The sequence below is a fragment of the Rhodamnia argentea genome, chromosome 7 (genome assembly GCF_020921035.1).
Source record: "Rhodamnia argentea isolate NSW1041297 chromosome 7, ASM2092103v1, whole genome shotgun sequence".
Lineage (NCBI taxonomy): Eukaryota > Viridiplantae > Streptophyta > Magnoliopsida > Myrtales > Myrtaceae > Rhodamnia > Rhodamnia argentea.
This window is the reverse complement of record NC_063156.1, coordinates 28,376,955-28,389,772: the sequence shown is the minus strand read 5'-3', so window position 1 is coordinate 28,389,772 and position 12,818 is coordinate 28,376,955. Positions and strand designations below refer to the sequence as shown.

The window sequence follows — 12,818 nt, the reverse complement described above, 5'->3', positions numbered from 1 at the left end:
ATTTAAATGAACGTTTTGAAAGTTATGATACTCAAGTAAACGTCGTACACAAGTTATGACATTTTTAGTGTACTTTTCTCGTATCTCTTTGTATGTACCAAAAGAATGCATCCCATGTAGTCAACCTTTTTCCCTTATTCATTACTTGTCAACCATCAAACATCACTTTCCAAGGACCCCCTCAAGATCGTGTCTCTCGAAATCGGCCGAGCGTTCTCAACCATAGCCACTTGAAAGAGCGAGTGATACGCGTTACAATAATTGCTATTTTTTTCTTTCTATAATGCAAAACGTCCATAAAAAAATTAGGACTGCCGAGTTTTTTTCTTTATAAAAAAAACGTTCATCTACATAAATATCTACTCTCGAAAATTTCAAAGCGTCGACAACATTACACGACACGTGGATCCGATAATTTAACCTCCAAAATTTCGATGATGCCAACTTCCATTAATTCGGCGAATCTTGATCATGCGGCAGGCCAGCAACCAGTGCCGCAAAGAATCGGCCGTTAGATCTCCCACAAAAGATCATAGGACTGGGTGGGTCCCGGCCCCTCCGATAGCGTGCGTGGCAAACGTGTGACCGCGCTATAATTATTCCGCAAGGGACAAAGAGCACGTTTCAGCTTGCGTCTCTCTTTTTTTCTTCCCAGTCTCCTCTCTCCTCTCTCCTCTCCTTCTTCTCCATCATCTTTCTTGTTCAAACTTCGTTAATTATTCAAAAAAGCCCCATAAATTCATAGCTGTTCGTTCGACCTCACTGAGCTCTCTTACTCACGAGTCGCCGATTCTATCACCCTTCTACTTCGCCAGCCGGTTGAGAAAGTCTTCGACGCCACAGTTGTGTGGGTTCTACAGTCTTCAAACCCCCAATGATTAACATCGGTTTCTTGTTTTTCTGTCTCTACCCACTTCTTCAGCGTCCGGATTGAAGATAAGGGGAGAGAAAGAGAGAGACTTTCTGTATTCAAAAGCTCAGGTGAACCTTTGACCGTCTAATTTTTGTCATCAGTTTCACATCATGGTGCTTTGTTCAGCTTCACTAATGGTCATGTCATTTACAATCCTCTCTCTCTCTCTCTCTCTCTCTCTCTCTCTCTCTCCACTAATTTAGCGAACAAGCTCATCTCAAGGTAGAGATGAGTTTGCCCTTGCCTTTGTTCCATCTCTCACAAGCATGTGTTTTGAGTATTCATCAATTTATTCCTGTTTTCCTTGGGTGCAGAATACGTGAGGGCATCATCTGGCGGGTGTTCAAGGAATCCAAATCCGGGGTTTCTATTTGGTCTTTATCAATTGCTCCATAAAGAAACACCGAAAAGTGATTTGCTCTGGGGTTGACAAATAGTTGAGAGTTTCTTGATTTTCACTGTTGCTGTATCATTGTCAAGAGCGCGCTATCGGTGATGGAGGCACTGGAGAGGCAAAAGAGCTTCCCCAGGAAGAAGATGACCAAACAGTTGACGGTGAAGCGAGACGACACTCCGTTGCATTTGAGGGCGAGAGCTGGGGATTCGGAGTCCCTGTTGAACGCACTGTCCGTGTCTGGGGAGAAGGAATTGAACGGCTTGCTGACCAAGCAGAATCAATCTGGTGAAACCATACTATATGTTGCTGCTGAGAGTGGCCATGTTGATCTGGTGAGGGAGTTGATGGGGTTCTACGACATCGGTTCAGCTGGAATCAAGGCAAAGAATGGATATGATGCTTTTCACATCGCTGCAAAGCAAGGAGACTTGGGTGAGGCTCTCATCTGCTGTGCTTCTAGTCAATGATTATTGTACTTTATTAGCATCGATACAGTTAGCTCCTTCTCGAAGGCCAACGATTTGACATAGCAGTGTCTGATGAATGTTGCTTAGTCGTCCTGGTGTGTAATGAATTTGAAGGAAAAGAACAAGGGAATAGCATAGGTAAAAAGCAATGATTTTGTGGTTCATATTGAATTCGGTTTGCTTTACCACCATCGAATGTTCAAGTTTATAGAAGAAGAACTTCGGTATTGATGTTTTGAGTTTCTTTCTTTTGCAGATGTGTTAAAGATTCTCATGGAGAAGAGTCACGAGCTTTCGATGACGACTGACTCTTCTAACACCACGGTGCTGCACACCGCCGCCTCACAAGGCCACTTCGAAGTGGTGACTTTCCTCTTGGAGGAATGTGGAAACCTGGCCACAATAACAAGAAACAATGGGAAAACAGCCTTGCACTCAGCAGCGAGAAATGGGCATTTGGAGGTCGTGAAGGCCCTTCTAAGCAGGGAACTGGGGTTAGCAACCATGTGCGACAAGAAGGGCCAAACGGCTCTTCACATGGCAGTCAAGGGACAGAGTACCGATCTCGTCGAGGAGCTCTTGATTTTGGATCCTACTCCACTTAACATGGTTGATAATAAGGGGAATACTGCATTGCATATAGCAACACGAAAGGCTCGAGCTCAGGTATGAAAACTCTGGCCTTCTCTTTTTTCTGTATTCGATTTCACTTAAAAAGCAAACCAAAGCATGTTAAGCAACTGCAGCTAGATGAATGTACTGCTCAGATCTCTTGAAGGCGCTCAAAAAGAAAAGAAACGTATCATCCTTTTTGGTGCCTCAAAATGGTGCAGGTAGCTTTACAAATGACTAACTGCAGTTTTGAACTGATCCGTGTCAATTATCTAATAAGCGCCTCTGTCTTACTTTGGGGTTTATACCTATGTTCATGGTTTAAACATTAAGTGCTTTCATGAACTTGGAAGGATGTCTTGGAAAGAAGTGGTATCCATTTCGTGTCCATAATTATGGAGCTACTCCGGGTCAATGCTTTGAAGCTGCAAATTTCTGCGAACTGCAGAATTTCAAGATATGTGTTCATCAAAATTTAGCATTCGCATGATAAAGACCATGACTCAGAGACTTTTAGAAATTCATCGGATGGGTATGGTTGTGCTGATTATATTCCTTATTGCATAGAAGATGCTCCATAATTGCCATTTCGAGAATCTTTCTTCTGTGCAATATAACCCGGCACGGGTTTGGCTTTTGTATAATCCTGGGATTCTATGCTACGAACAGACTTCCATCCAAATCTGTTGTAAGACTCCTGCAGATTGTCATCTTAAGCAATGGAGAGACTAGCATCTGTTAAATAAGCGTCTTGGCTTTGGGCAGGCTACCTATGAAATTATTTTAGTTTTTGGGTTTTCTTGAAGTGTAAAAGCATGAAGTGCTGCTGCTACTCTTGCAGATTCTCTCTAAGCTTCTGAATCACTCAGACCTTGACAAAACAGCGGTTAACAAATCTGGAGAGACCGCCCTGGACACTGCCGAGAAAGCTGGCCAATCCGAAATCGCTGCTGTCCTGAGGGACCACGGCGTTCCTAGTGCTAAATCTATCAATCCACCAACACCGACTGGGGCCCGGGAGTTGAACCAAACCGTGAGCGACATAAAGCACGAGGTGCACGACCAGCTGGAGCACGGGAGGCAAACGAGGAGACGAGTGCAGGGGATGGCCAAGCGGCTCAACAAGCTGCACTCAGAGGGCCTCAACAACGCCACCAACTCCACAACGGTCGTGGCTGTCCTGATTGCCACAGTAGCCTTTGCTGCCATCTTCAGTGTCCCAGGCCAGTACGCCGATGACCCCAAGCATGTCCCGTACGGGCACTCTGTCGGAGAAGCAAACATCGCTCCGAAACCTGAATTCCTCATCTTCTTCATATTCGATGCCATCGCGCTCTTCATATCTCTGGCAGTCGTGGTGGTTCAGACCTCGGTGGTGGTCATAGAGCGGAAAGCGAAGAAGCAAATGATGGCAGTCATCAACAAGTTGATGTGGTTGGCGTGCGTGATGGTGTCGGTGGCATTCCTCGCGCTGTGCTACGTGGTGGTGGGGAAGCGCGATTGGGCGTTGGCAGCGGGAGTGACCGTGGTCGGAGCTGTGATCATGATAGCAACTTTAGGGACGATGTGCTACTGGGTGATCATGCACCGGATAGAGGCTTATAGGTTGAGGAGCATCCGGAGGTCGTCGATGAGTAGTAGGTCGAGGTCATTGTCGATGTCGATGATGATGTCGGATTCAGAAATTTTGAACAGCGAGTTTAAGAAAGTTTATGCTCTCTGAGAATTAATCTGCTGACAACTCCGATGCCGACGCCGACACCGGAGAGAGGGAATATTAACGTAGAGCTGTTGCTGTACATATGAATCGGAGGCTTTGTAGAATGACCTGCTCTCTACCGCTTCTTGGCAGAAGATATTGACTGTGGAAGTTGATAATAAGATGATCTGCACTATGAGATGCAGAGTTTTTTCTGTCAATGAGTGGTCACTTCCCTCTCAATTGATGTACCTAACAAGAGTTATTTGACCAACAAATCCCATTGACTTTTTGGTTACCGGGGCCCACATACAAGCAAAGAAGCGCGATTAGGTAAAGTCTTGTAGGACTATAACACCGGTTTTGTCTTTGCCTAATTTTGTTAATCATAAAGTTGATCCAAGGAATCAATCGACTATGGCAATGAAATCCGAGGGCGTGCATGACGACAATTTTGGATTAGAATTTCTACTCCAAAAGTGTTTCTGAAATAGAAATCCGTTTAGTAATACAAATAAAAAAAAATACTTTTCTTCAAAAATAGAAAGGTTAACTTATGCTCGGAATCGAAAATAGAAAAATCAATTTCTGACCGAAGTTCTAGAGCATTGCCTTGCATGCCTAAGTTATTGTGAAAAATAAAAGAATCGCATACTCTCTGACTATGAGACTAAGATCTAAGTTATCGCAGCTTCCATGCTCGAGAAGTAGAGCACACAACGAATCAATATATTCATAGGTTGTAAATTTAATGCGATAACAAGGTCCGAGGCAAGGAGAACCCAAGGGTCGGATAATTAGAGTATTTAGCTGACTTGTAATTCTTTGAACTTTTTTTTTAGGAAAGTTGGGTCATTTTTTGTCGGGAATGGCTTTCCGAATTTTTATTTTGGTCAAATCTTTCGAAAAAAAAGTTGATTTACGACTTTTCTGTCCAACGAGATATACATGCAGAATTTCTAAAAAATACGAAAAAAAATCAATATTGAAGATTCGTTTATTTCAAGAAAAATAAATATTTTAAAAAATATGTTTTTAAAAACGATCACATCTATTATTTGAAATTATTAGCTAATGAAAATAATACCGATATTTGCGGACAAGATGAAAATATTTTACGTTCATATATTTTTATAAGTAATATAAGCGATTATTGTTTTAAAAAATTATTTTATAAATTATTCATTTTTCGTAAAATATTTGATGTTTCGATTTACATAGTATAGATACATGCACGGTGTCATTTAATGCCATGCTCGCATACGTGTAACGAATAGAAGCGATAATCCATCGCGAAAACTGTAAATAAACTCGGGAAGGGAGGGTATTTCCGGCAATTCGCTAAACATAGCTCGCCCCGCCGGACAAGTCGCTGCCTTGCATTTCACGCCCGGCGAAGACATCGATTCCATCCCAACACCAAATTGACCATTTTTGTGCCGCTCCACCACCACCGAGGGCTCCATCTCCGCCGCTGCGATCTCTCCGATGGCTCAGGCCAAGCGACACGGCATGATCCTCCTCCTCCTCCTCCTCCTCCTCACCTCCCTCCTCATCTCCCCCTCCACCGCCGAGATCAAAACCCTAACCATCTCCTCCGACTCTCGCTCCATGATCCTCTTCGAGAAGTTCGGCTTCACCTACCGCGGCAAGGCATCTGTCTCCGTCTCCGCCGTCAACGTCGCCTCCTCCTCCTCCGCCGCCGCCGCCGCCACCCCTGACCCCTCCCGCCTCGGCTTCTTCCTCCTCTCCGAGGAGTCCCTCCTCCAGATCGTCCTCGAGTTCCGGGAAAACCCTAACTTCTGCGTCCTCGACTCCCAGTACATCCTCTTTCTCTTCAACTTCCGTGACCTCTCTCCTCCGCCTCACGCCTCCTTCAACCAATCCTACCCCGTCATCTCTCCCAATGAATACTCCCTCTACTTCGCCAATTGCGTCCCGGACACCAGCGTCTCCATGAACGTCCACACCGAGCTCTTCAATCTCGACAGCGATGACTCCAAAGATTACCTCTCCGCCGGTTCGACGCAGCTCCCTTCTCTTTACTTCCTGTTCTCGCTTTCTTATTTCGGTTTCCTGGGCTTTTGGATCTATTATTGCTACCATAATAAGCGATCGGTGCACCGGATCCATCTCTTGATGGCGGGGTTGCTTCTGATGAAGGCGCTGAATCTGATTTGTGCTGCCGAGGATAAGCATTATGTTAAGGTCACGGGCACGCCTCACGGTTGGGACGTGTTGTTCTACATGTTTCAGTTCATTCGCGTGGTGTTGTTGTTTACCGTGATAGTGTTGATCGGCACGGGCTGGTCGTTTCTGAAGCCCTTCTTGCAAGAGAAGGAGAAGAAGGTGTTGATGATTGTGATTCCCCTTCAGGTGTTGGCAAATTTGGCTTCGGTTGTCATCGGAGAGACAGGGCCTTTCATCAAGGATTGGGTGACTTGGAATCAGGTGTTCTTGCTGGTGGATATAATCTGCTGCTGCGCAATTATTTTCCCGATTGTGTGGTCTATCAGGTCTTTGAGGGAGACCTCAAAGACTGATGGCAAGGCTGCTAGGAACTTGGCGAAGCTACAGTTGTTTAGGCAGTTTTATGTTGTGGTGATTGGATACTTGTATTTTACGAGAATTGTGGTGTTCGCCTTGAGGACGATTGCCGCATATAAGTATCAGTGGGTGAGCAATGCAGCCGAAGAGATTGCCAGCCTGGCTTTCTATACTGTGATGTTTTATATGTTCAGGCCTCTGGAGAGGAATGAGTACTTTGTTCTTGATGAGGAGGAGGAAAAGGAAGCAGAAATGGCCCTCCGCGATGAAGAGTTCGACCTTTGAACTGAAAATGTCGGAGGATTTTTACCTGCTGCTGATGCTAATGGCATGATACGTAGAGAACTGGATGATTCAATTTTGAACCATTACTGTAACATCAGGTCTGGTGCTACTGCTCCTGTTAATCCTTTTTATTCCATTCTACACTTTTGACTTTCCTGCTTAAGTATATTGGATTCAACAGTTGCTTTTATCTCTAACTGGTGGAATGTTCACATCATTCCCTTATGAGATCTAGACTCTAGACTCTAGACATAGAGATCATGTTCTCCCTGTGGTTTATTCTCTTGGAATGAGCTCAATTGGGTCTTTATTCACTTCAGTCATGTTTCAAATTTTCTTGTTTGTTCTTGATGTAAGACAAACTTACAGGGAATTAGGCAAGGAATGTCTTTGGGTTTTCTACTGTATCCTTTTCATGCATCCAATGCTTTGCAAATATGAGGAATGGACTGATCTCAAAATTGGATTTTTTCTTGATGGGGTGGTTCGAGTATAATGCTGTTAAGTCTCCGATTTTGAGTCCATTTCTTTACTGTTTGATCTTTCTACGATATTGATCAAGGCTGCTAAATATCGCGAAACGATTCATATAGTCAGCAATGATAGGTGGGATTGAGGTGGTATTAAGTTGATGTGCAAAATGTTTTAAATGGCTTGTCCTGTTGTAGGACATTGTACTTGGAACTGATATCTGAAGTTCCTTAGATCAGATTGCAATTATAGAATTCCGCAGTTAACTTTTCCATTGTGACTACTTACTGTGAAGAATGGAGAGTAGTGTCATACGAGTATGAAATTGCTTTTGGGGGACACAATGTTGTTTTGAGAAAGTGATTAGCCTGAAAGCACCATTGGTGGACATGTAATCAGTCTATCCTACTTGGAGATTCCCTTTCTTCTTGATCGAGAGGTATTGTGATGATCAGATGACACCAATTTCTTTTTTTACTGGTTTCTGCGGCTAAATGCTGATTAGTTGACCCCATGAGGTGTTTCTGGTTACTTTCATTGAAATGTGTTACTCATGTCTGAACTCTTGCATCAGCAGCAGGGGAGGGCTTAGAGAGGAAGTCTTGAGTTTCACATAGATAACTACAACAAAGAGGCAAAACTTACCCATCTTTTTACGGCAAGTACAAGAGCCATACTAGTTAGTATCTCAAGGTTCCTACCTTAGCTGCTGAGAGTTTGGATGAATTGTGTTATTTCTAGTCTGTCTTTTTCACAAATCCATGATCGTTCTAGATTAGAACAACATTAACATAGGTGCATACATAACATGTTTTTTCCGAACTTGGACGTGTCAGTCTTCCTCTGAGCAAGGTTGTGTCTCTCAGGGTAATTTTTCTGGACAATTTTAGTTTAGCTCCCAACAATGTAGTCCGCACGGTATGCTCTATGGTTGGATAAAGAGGTACTTTTTCTCTGTTTTTGAAAGAAGACCTATTATCCTCCTCTCTTTATCTATGTTGGGAATTCAGCAATTCTGAAGTTTATTTGCAACTTGCAAGCACCATATAATCTTAGGATCTCATATGTATCAGAAATAAGGGGCTTTTTTACACTCTCCGTCCTATGCAAACTTAGGGCGTGCATGGCAACACTTTTGCTTCCGAAGTAGAAGTTGATTTTTCTATTTTTATTCATAAGCAGAAGTTGATTATTTATCGGAGAAATTCATTTAATAACTACTTCCGAAACATTATACGCACAAAATCTTATACGACGAATTATTGTCGGCGTTGAAAAGTTTCTACTTCATTTTTTTTTTTAAATTTCTTTAAAAAATATTTTTATTATTAAAAAAATTATTAAGTTTTTAAAAATAAAAAGTTATTATTTATTTTTTACTTCGGTGGCTGGATATGGCGACTCAACGGCAACGATGGCGGCCGACAACGGTTGTGGGCAGCAACGGTTGGCGGTGGGGGGCGACAATGCCCGACGGAGGTTAGAGGCGGTGGTCGGCGCAGGTTGGGGGCCTGCCAGCGGCGGTGGGGGGCACCGGGCGGGCGAGGGTCGGCGGTGGGCTATGGGCGATGGTGATCGGCGGTGTTCTATTGCGGTTGGAGAGTTCGGCGGTTGGCGGCGATGGACGGTGACGATGGAGGCGTGATTGGGCGAGAGACATTATGAAAATAGGGTGAGGCGAGAAATACTTCTTGAGTTGAGAAACAATTCTTTTTAATTTTTTAAATTTGGGAAAAAACTTCAGAAGTAAAAATTCACTTTAGAAGTAGAAATTTCTTTTAAAAGTAAAAATTTTCACCAAATGGATTTTTGCTTTAGAAGTTGCATTACCAAACGAATTTCTGCTCTAGAAGCAATTATGGAATAGAAATTCACTTTCAAAAGTGTTAATATGCGCACCCTTAGTAGCTTCACCTTTACCATTGGTGTGCCGAATTCGAGACAGGCTATGTATTACTTGGTTCGAAACCATAATGTCTGGTGATTACATTCTGCATTAGTTTGGATCAGATGTCTTACGTGAAAAAAAATCCAGAAAAACAAATTATCTCCTTAACTTGGACTTTCAAGAATCGTCCACCACCAGCAAACATGCTGTTATGTTGCACTAGTGAATTGACGCTAGGATCCCCCAATACTCATTGCCTATTGTTCTTCTGGAAATTGTGTTTCAGCTTTTCATTTTTCTGAGTCCTGTCTTAACAGAAAACTTTTAAGTGTCTTCGATTGCTCATATGGCCACAGAACAATATACTAGGGAATGGATCAAGGTTTGTGCCTGTAATAGTGGAGCTGTCCTCCCTGACCGTAGGCTTTACAGCTCAAACCTTGGCGCGTTGTATTCTACCTAATGATCCTCCCTTTCCCTTTCCCGTCAACCATTTAGTCAATTTGTGGAAAACCCATTTATATATCTCGATAAAAGGGTATCCAAAGCAAGTCCCTTTGGCTGCGTTTGGTCGTCCGTATAAAACTCGGGATATGATGTTTTATCCTATCCCATGTTTGGTAGGTGTCTCGGATAATATAATGTCGGATATAGAGGGGATATAATCCGGATAAAAAAATCCGAGGGGAGGGGGTAGGATAAGGTCGGATAGGATTTCTCTTATCCGTCATATAAAAGCTAACTTTTAAAATAATGATAACTTTCTTGTCTCATTTGTTTCTATTTTCATTTTATTTATTTATTTTTTTGCAAAGAGGTTTGAAAATCTAATAAAATGTGTATATTTTCAAGTTTTTTTTATGTGTATGAGAACGTTATTTTTATAGTAATAAGATCGGAATATTTCATGAGCATCACGTAGGGGCATATATGTCCTTTATATTGATATACGGTTTCTACCAAATGCGGGATAAAATAGGATATGAGAATATCCGACTTTAAATTCGCAGTTTACCAAACAGTGGATAGGATATGGCCAAATCCCTAGATTTCTTATCCTATCCAATCCTATCATAACTAGAAATCCGGACGATCAAATACAGCCTTTAAGTATCAATCGGGATATGAAAAAACTGCGTTCAATTCTCATGCTCTCATGTTAAATAAATATGGTAGGTGCTACCTGATGCAATCGTTTCGATTTGTTCGGCATAGGCGTCCCGAGTAATGATGTCTCGATTAATAGGCAGTGGTACACATTTTTCTCTTTGATCTTGCTGGATGTCACACCCTGAATCTTGACTGCTAATATGATATAGAGGATGGACGAGGTGAGAATTTCTAATACAACCTAAATCTTGACTGCTAATATGATATAGTCAATGTGAATCGTATAGTATGGTTCCATCGTGCTTTTGCGCTCTCGATCAGACTATGCATTAAAAGTTCCATTGATGTGTATGCTTTTTCTCCTTTCAGCCTGGCATTCGGAAATTACGCAGGACATCACTAATTGTATTGTTTAATGTGGTTATTGATTAAGCCTTAGGACTCTCAAAGTGCTGACAATCTGTGGGGGTCCCGAGTACTTCATTCTCTATAGATCTACTTCATTCCTTTTGTTTTCTGTCAACTCAACTTGTCCAAATTTCAACTATTTTCATGGGATTTTTCTGACTATGTCAACTCAGTTTGTCCAAACGCAAGTCGCTTCTTTCCCCGCGCATGCCACTTATGCTCACGACACAAAGGCAAGACCAAAACAAAAGATGGAATTCCATGTTTTTCACCACGAAAGTTGTCTCCCAAATGCGAAACGGATACACATCAAATTCTCCCTCCATTACTTAAGTTTAACATCATACCTTCACTCTCCTTCAGATGTCCATCAACAAGGAGACGACAACAGAGGAAGGAAAAGAGTAAAAACAAGAAGAGAAAGCGAATTAACTTCTTTAAATTAAACCCAACAAGAGGCAAAAAAAGGAAGGCACGGAGGGAAAAGACGAACTCAAAGCGTTCAAAGCTCGAAACAGATATGTTCTCCCTCTGCTTTTTATATTATAGTAAAAGCTCAAAAACAACTACACAACAAAAGAGTTTCAGTCAACAACGTCTACACTGGCGGAGCAAGAGAGCAGCCCGTGGAAGATCCTGAACAGAGCAGTCCAAGACGCTTCCTTCACTTTCCTCAACGCCACGCACCTCCTTCTACGACGCCGTTCCTTCCTCTTCTTATTGCCTCCTTCGCTTCCTTTGCCTCTGCGGCGACGGCCAAAGCACCGGGTCTCGATGTCCGGGGGGGCGTTCTCCTCTCTGGAAAGCGGGTAGCTCCTTAGGTACATTTGCCTGCAGGAGATGCTGTCCACCACCCTGGTGCGGATCATGTGGTGATCGACGGTCCTCCCGCCAGCGCTGTCCCCTGCGCGCCCATTGGAGCTCATCGACCTCACGAACTCTGCGTCGGACTCGGGCCACTTGTAGAGGTTCACATAGGTGGCCCGGACCGGAGCCTGCAGGGCGCGCGCATCGTTGAGGCAGCTCGATATGCAGACGGAACTCATGCTTTTTTCTTCCTCGAGTTCTTTTGTGTTTTTGGGTGGATGTGTGCAGTATTGGCTGATGGGTACCTGTGTTTTTCCTCTTCTTCCCTGGGGTCTATGTGGGAAGTCGTGTTGAACATGGAGGAGGCTTAAAGTGCAAGGAAAGTTAAGTGGTGAGTATTGAGTTGGGTCTTAGAGAGAGAGAGAGAGAGAGAGAGAGAGGGTTCTTTTTAGTGGGAGACGATCATATTGTGTGTGGAATGCTGCGAATGATGAAGCATGATTAACACTGAGTCTGCTATCCTCTTTTCAGGTTTTTATCTTATGCTAGCTGTTTGGTGAAAAGCATATCATTAGGTACCATGGAGATAACTGGTCGAATGGTACCATCAAGGCCGCAAACACTGTCGTCCGTGGTCGTCGCCTCGTCTAGGGCCATCGAGGCCTCGCCGATCCTTGCCGGTGGCTGGCGGGAGCTGGTTGGCCCTCGTCTGCGGTCGGCAAGGGCCGACGAGGGCTCTGGTGACCCTCGTCGGCCAAAACCAATTACAAAAAAAAAAAGGAAAAAAAATAATATTAAAAAATATTCATGTCGGCTCCGACCAATCTATGTAGCATCGCTGGCGTCTACGTCGGCGATACTAGGCCAAAATTAGCCGAATGAACTAAATTGGTATAAATGCATAAATATTTAAGATTAAATTGATTAAATTAAAAGGTTTAGGACCGTATGCAATAGGTTTAAGACTTTTTTTTTATACTTGTCCTATTTGGGATTCATACAACTCTGATTGGTCTTTCGTTATATCATTGGCTTGGCTTAATATTATACTACACTATAATTTCTCTCGACGTATACGCTCCGATGCTTAATCTTTAAGCGCGTGAAATTTTTATCGCATATAAGTATTGACACAGAGATTTACACGTAATTTTTTCGAAAAATTTGGAACATGTTTTAAGATTTGACGGAAAAAGAAGAAAGTTTACATTTTA

The 12,818-nt window shown here is 43.0% G+C and overlaps 3 protein-coding genes across 3 annotated transcripts; 2 read left to right on the top strand and 1 right to left on the bottom strand.

Annotated features, from left to right (window-relative positions):
* The first annotated feature begins 638 nt into the window (after window positions 1-638).
* On the top strand, window positions 639-4,309 carry LOC115749675 (ankyrin repeat-containing protein At5g02620-like). Its single transcript, XM_030686591.2, has 4 exons — window positions 639-981; window positions 1,228-1,742; window positions 2,034-2,443; window positions 3,231-4,309. The coding sequence occupies exons 2-4, from the start codon at window positions 1,409-1,411 to the stop codon at window positions 4,110-4,112; spliced, it is 1,626 nt and encodes a 541-aa protein (XP_030542451.1). The 5' UTR covers window positions 639-981; window positions 1,228-1,408; the 3' UTR covers window positions 4,113-4,309.
* A 1,089-nt stretch (window positions 4,310-5,398) lies between these two features.
* LOC115749676 (protein CANDIDATE G-PROTEIN COUPLED RECEPTOR 7-like) lies at window positions 5,399-7,356 on the top strand. The gene has a single exon (XM_030686593.2). It carries the CDS (start codon window positions 5,577-5,579, stop codon window positions 6,918-6,920), a length of 1,344 nt encoding a protein of 447 aa, XP_030542453.2. The 5' UTR covers window positions 5,399-5,576; the 3' UTR covers window positions 6,921-7,356.
* Window positions 7,357-11,216: 3,860 nt separating this feature from the next.
* LOC125315830 lies at window positions 11,217-12,033 on the bottom strand. The gene has a single exon (XM_048281772.1). It carries the CDS (start codon window positions 11,841-11,843, stop codon window positions 11,382-11,384), a length of 462 nt encoding a protein of 153 aa, XP_048137729.1. The 5' UTR covers window positions 11,844-12,033; the 3' UTR covers window positions 11,217-11,381.
* Window positions 12,034-12,818: the final 785 nt, after the last annotated feature.

Excerpts from the sequence above, each read along its gene's own strand:
- LOC115749675 (XM_030686591.2), top strand. The coding sequence starts at position 1,409 with ATGGAGGCACTGGAGAGGCAAAAGAGCTTCCCCAGGAAGAAGATGACC. Across the intron at positions 1,743-2,033 it reads TGCAAAGCAAGGAGACTTGG|ATGTGTTAAAGATTCTCATG; the intron begins GTGAGGCTCTCA and ends TTTCTTTTGCAG. Across the intron at positions 2,444-3,230 it reads CACGAAAGGCTCGAGCTCAG|ATTCTCTCTAAGCTTCTGAA; the intron begins GTATGAAAACTC and ends CTACTCTTGCAG.
- LOC115749676 (XM_030686593.2), top strand. The coding sequence starts at position 5,577 with ATGGCTCAGGCCAAGCGACACGGCATGATCCTCCTCCTCCTCCTCCTC.
- LOC125315830 (XM_048281772.1), bottom strand. The coding sequence starts at position 11,843 with ATGAGTTCCGTCTGCATATCGAGCTGCCTCAACGATGCGCGCGCCCTG.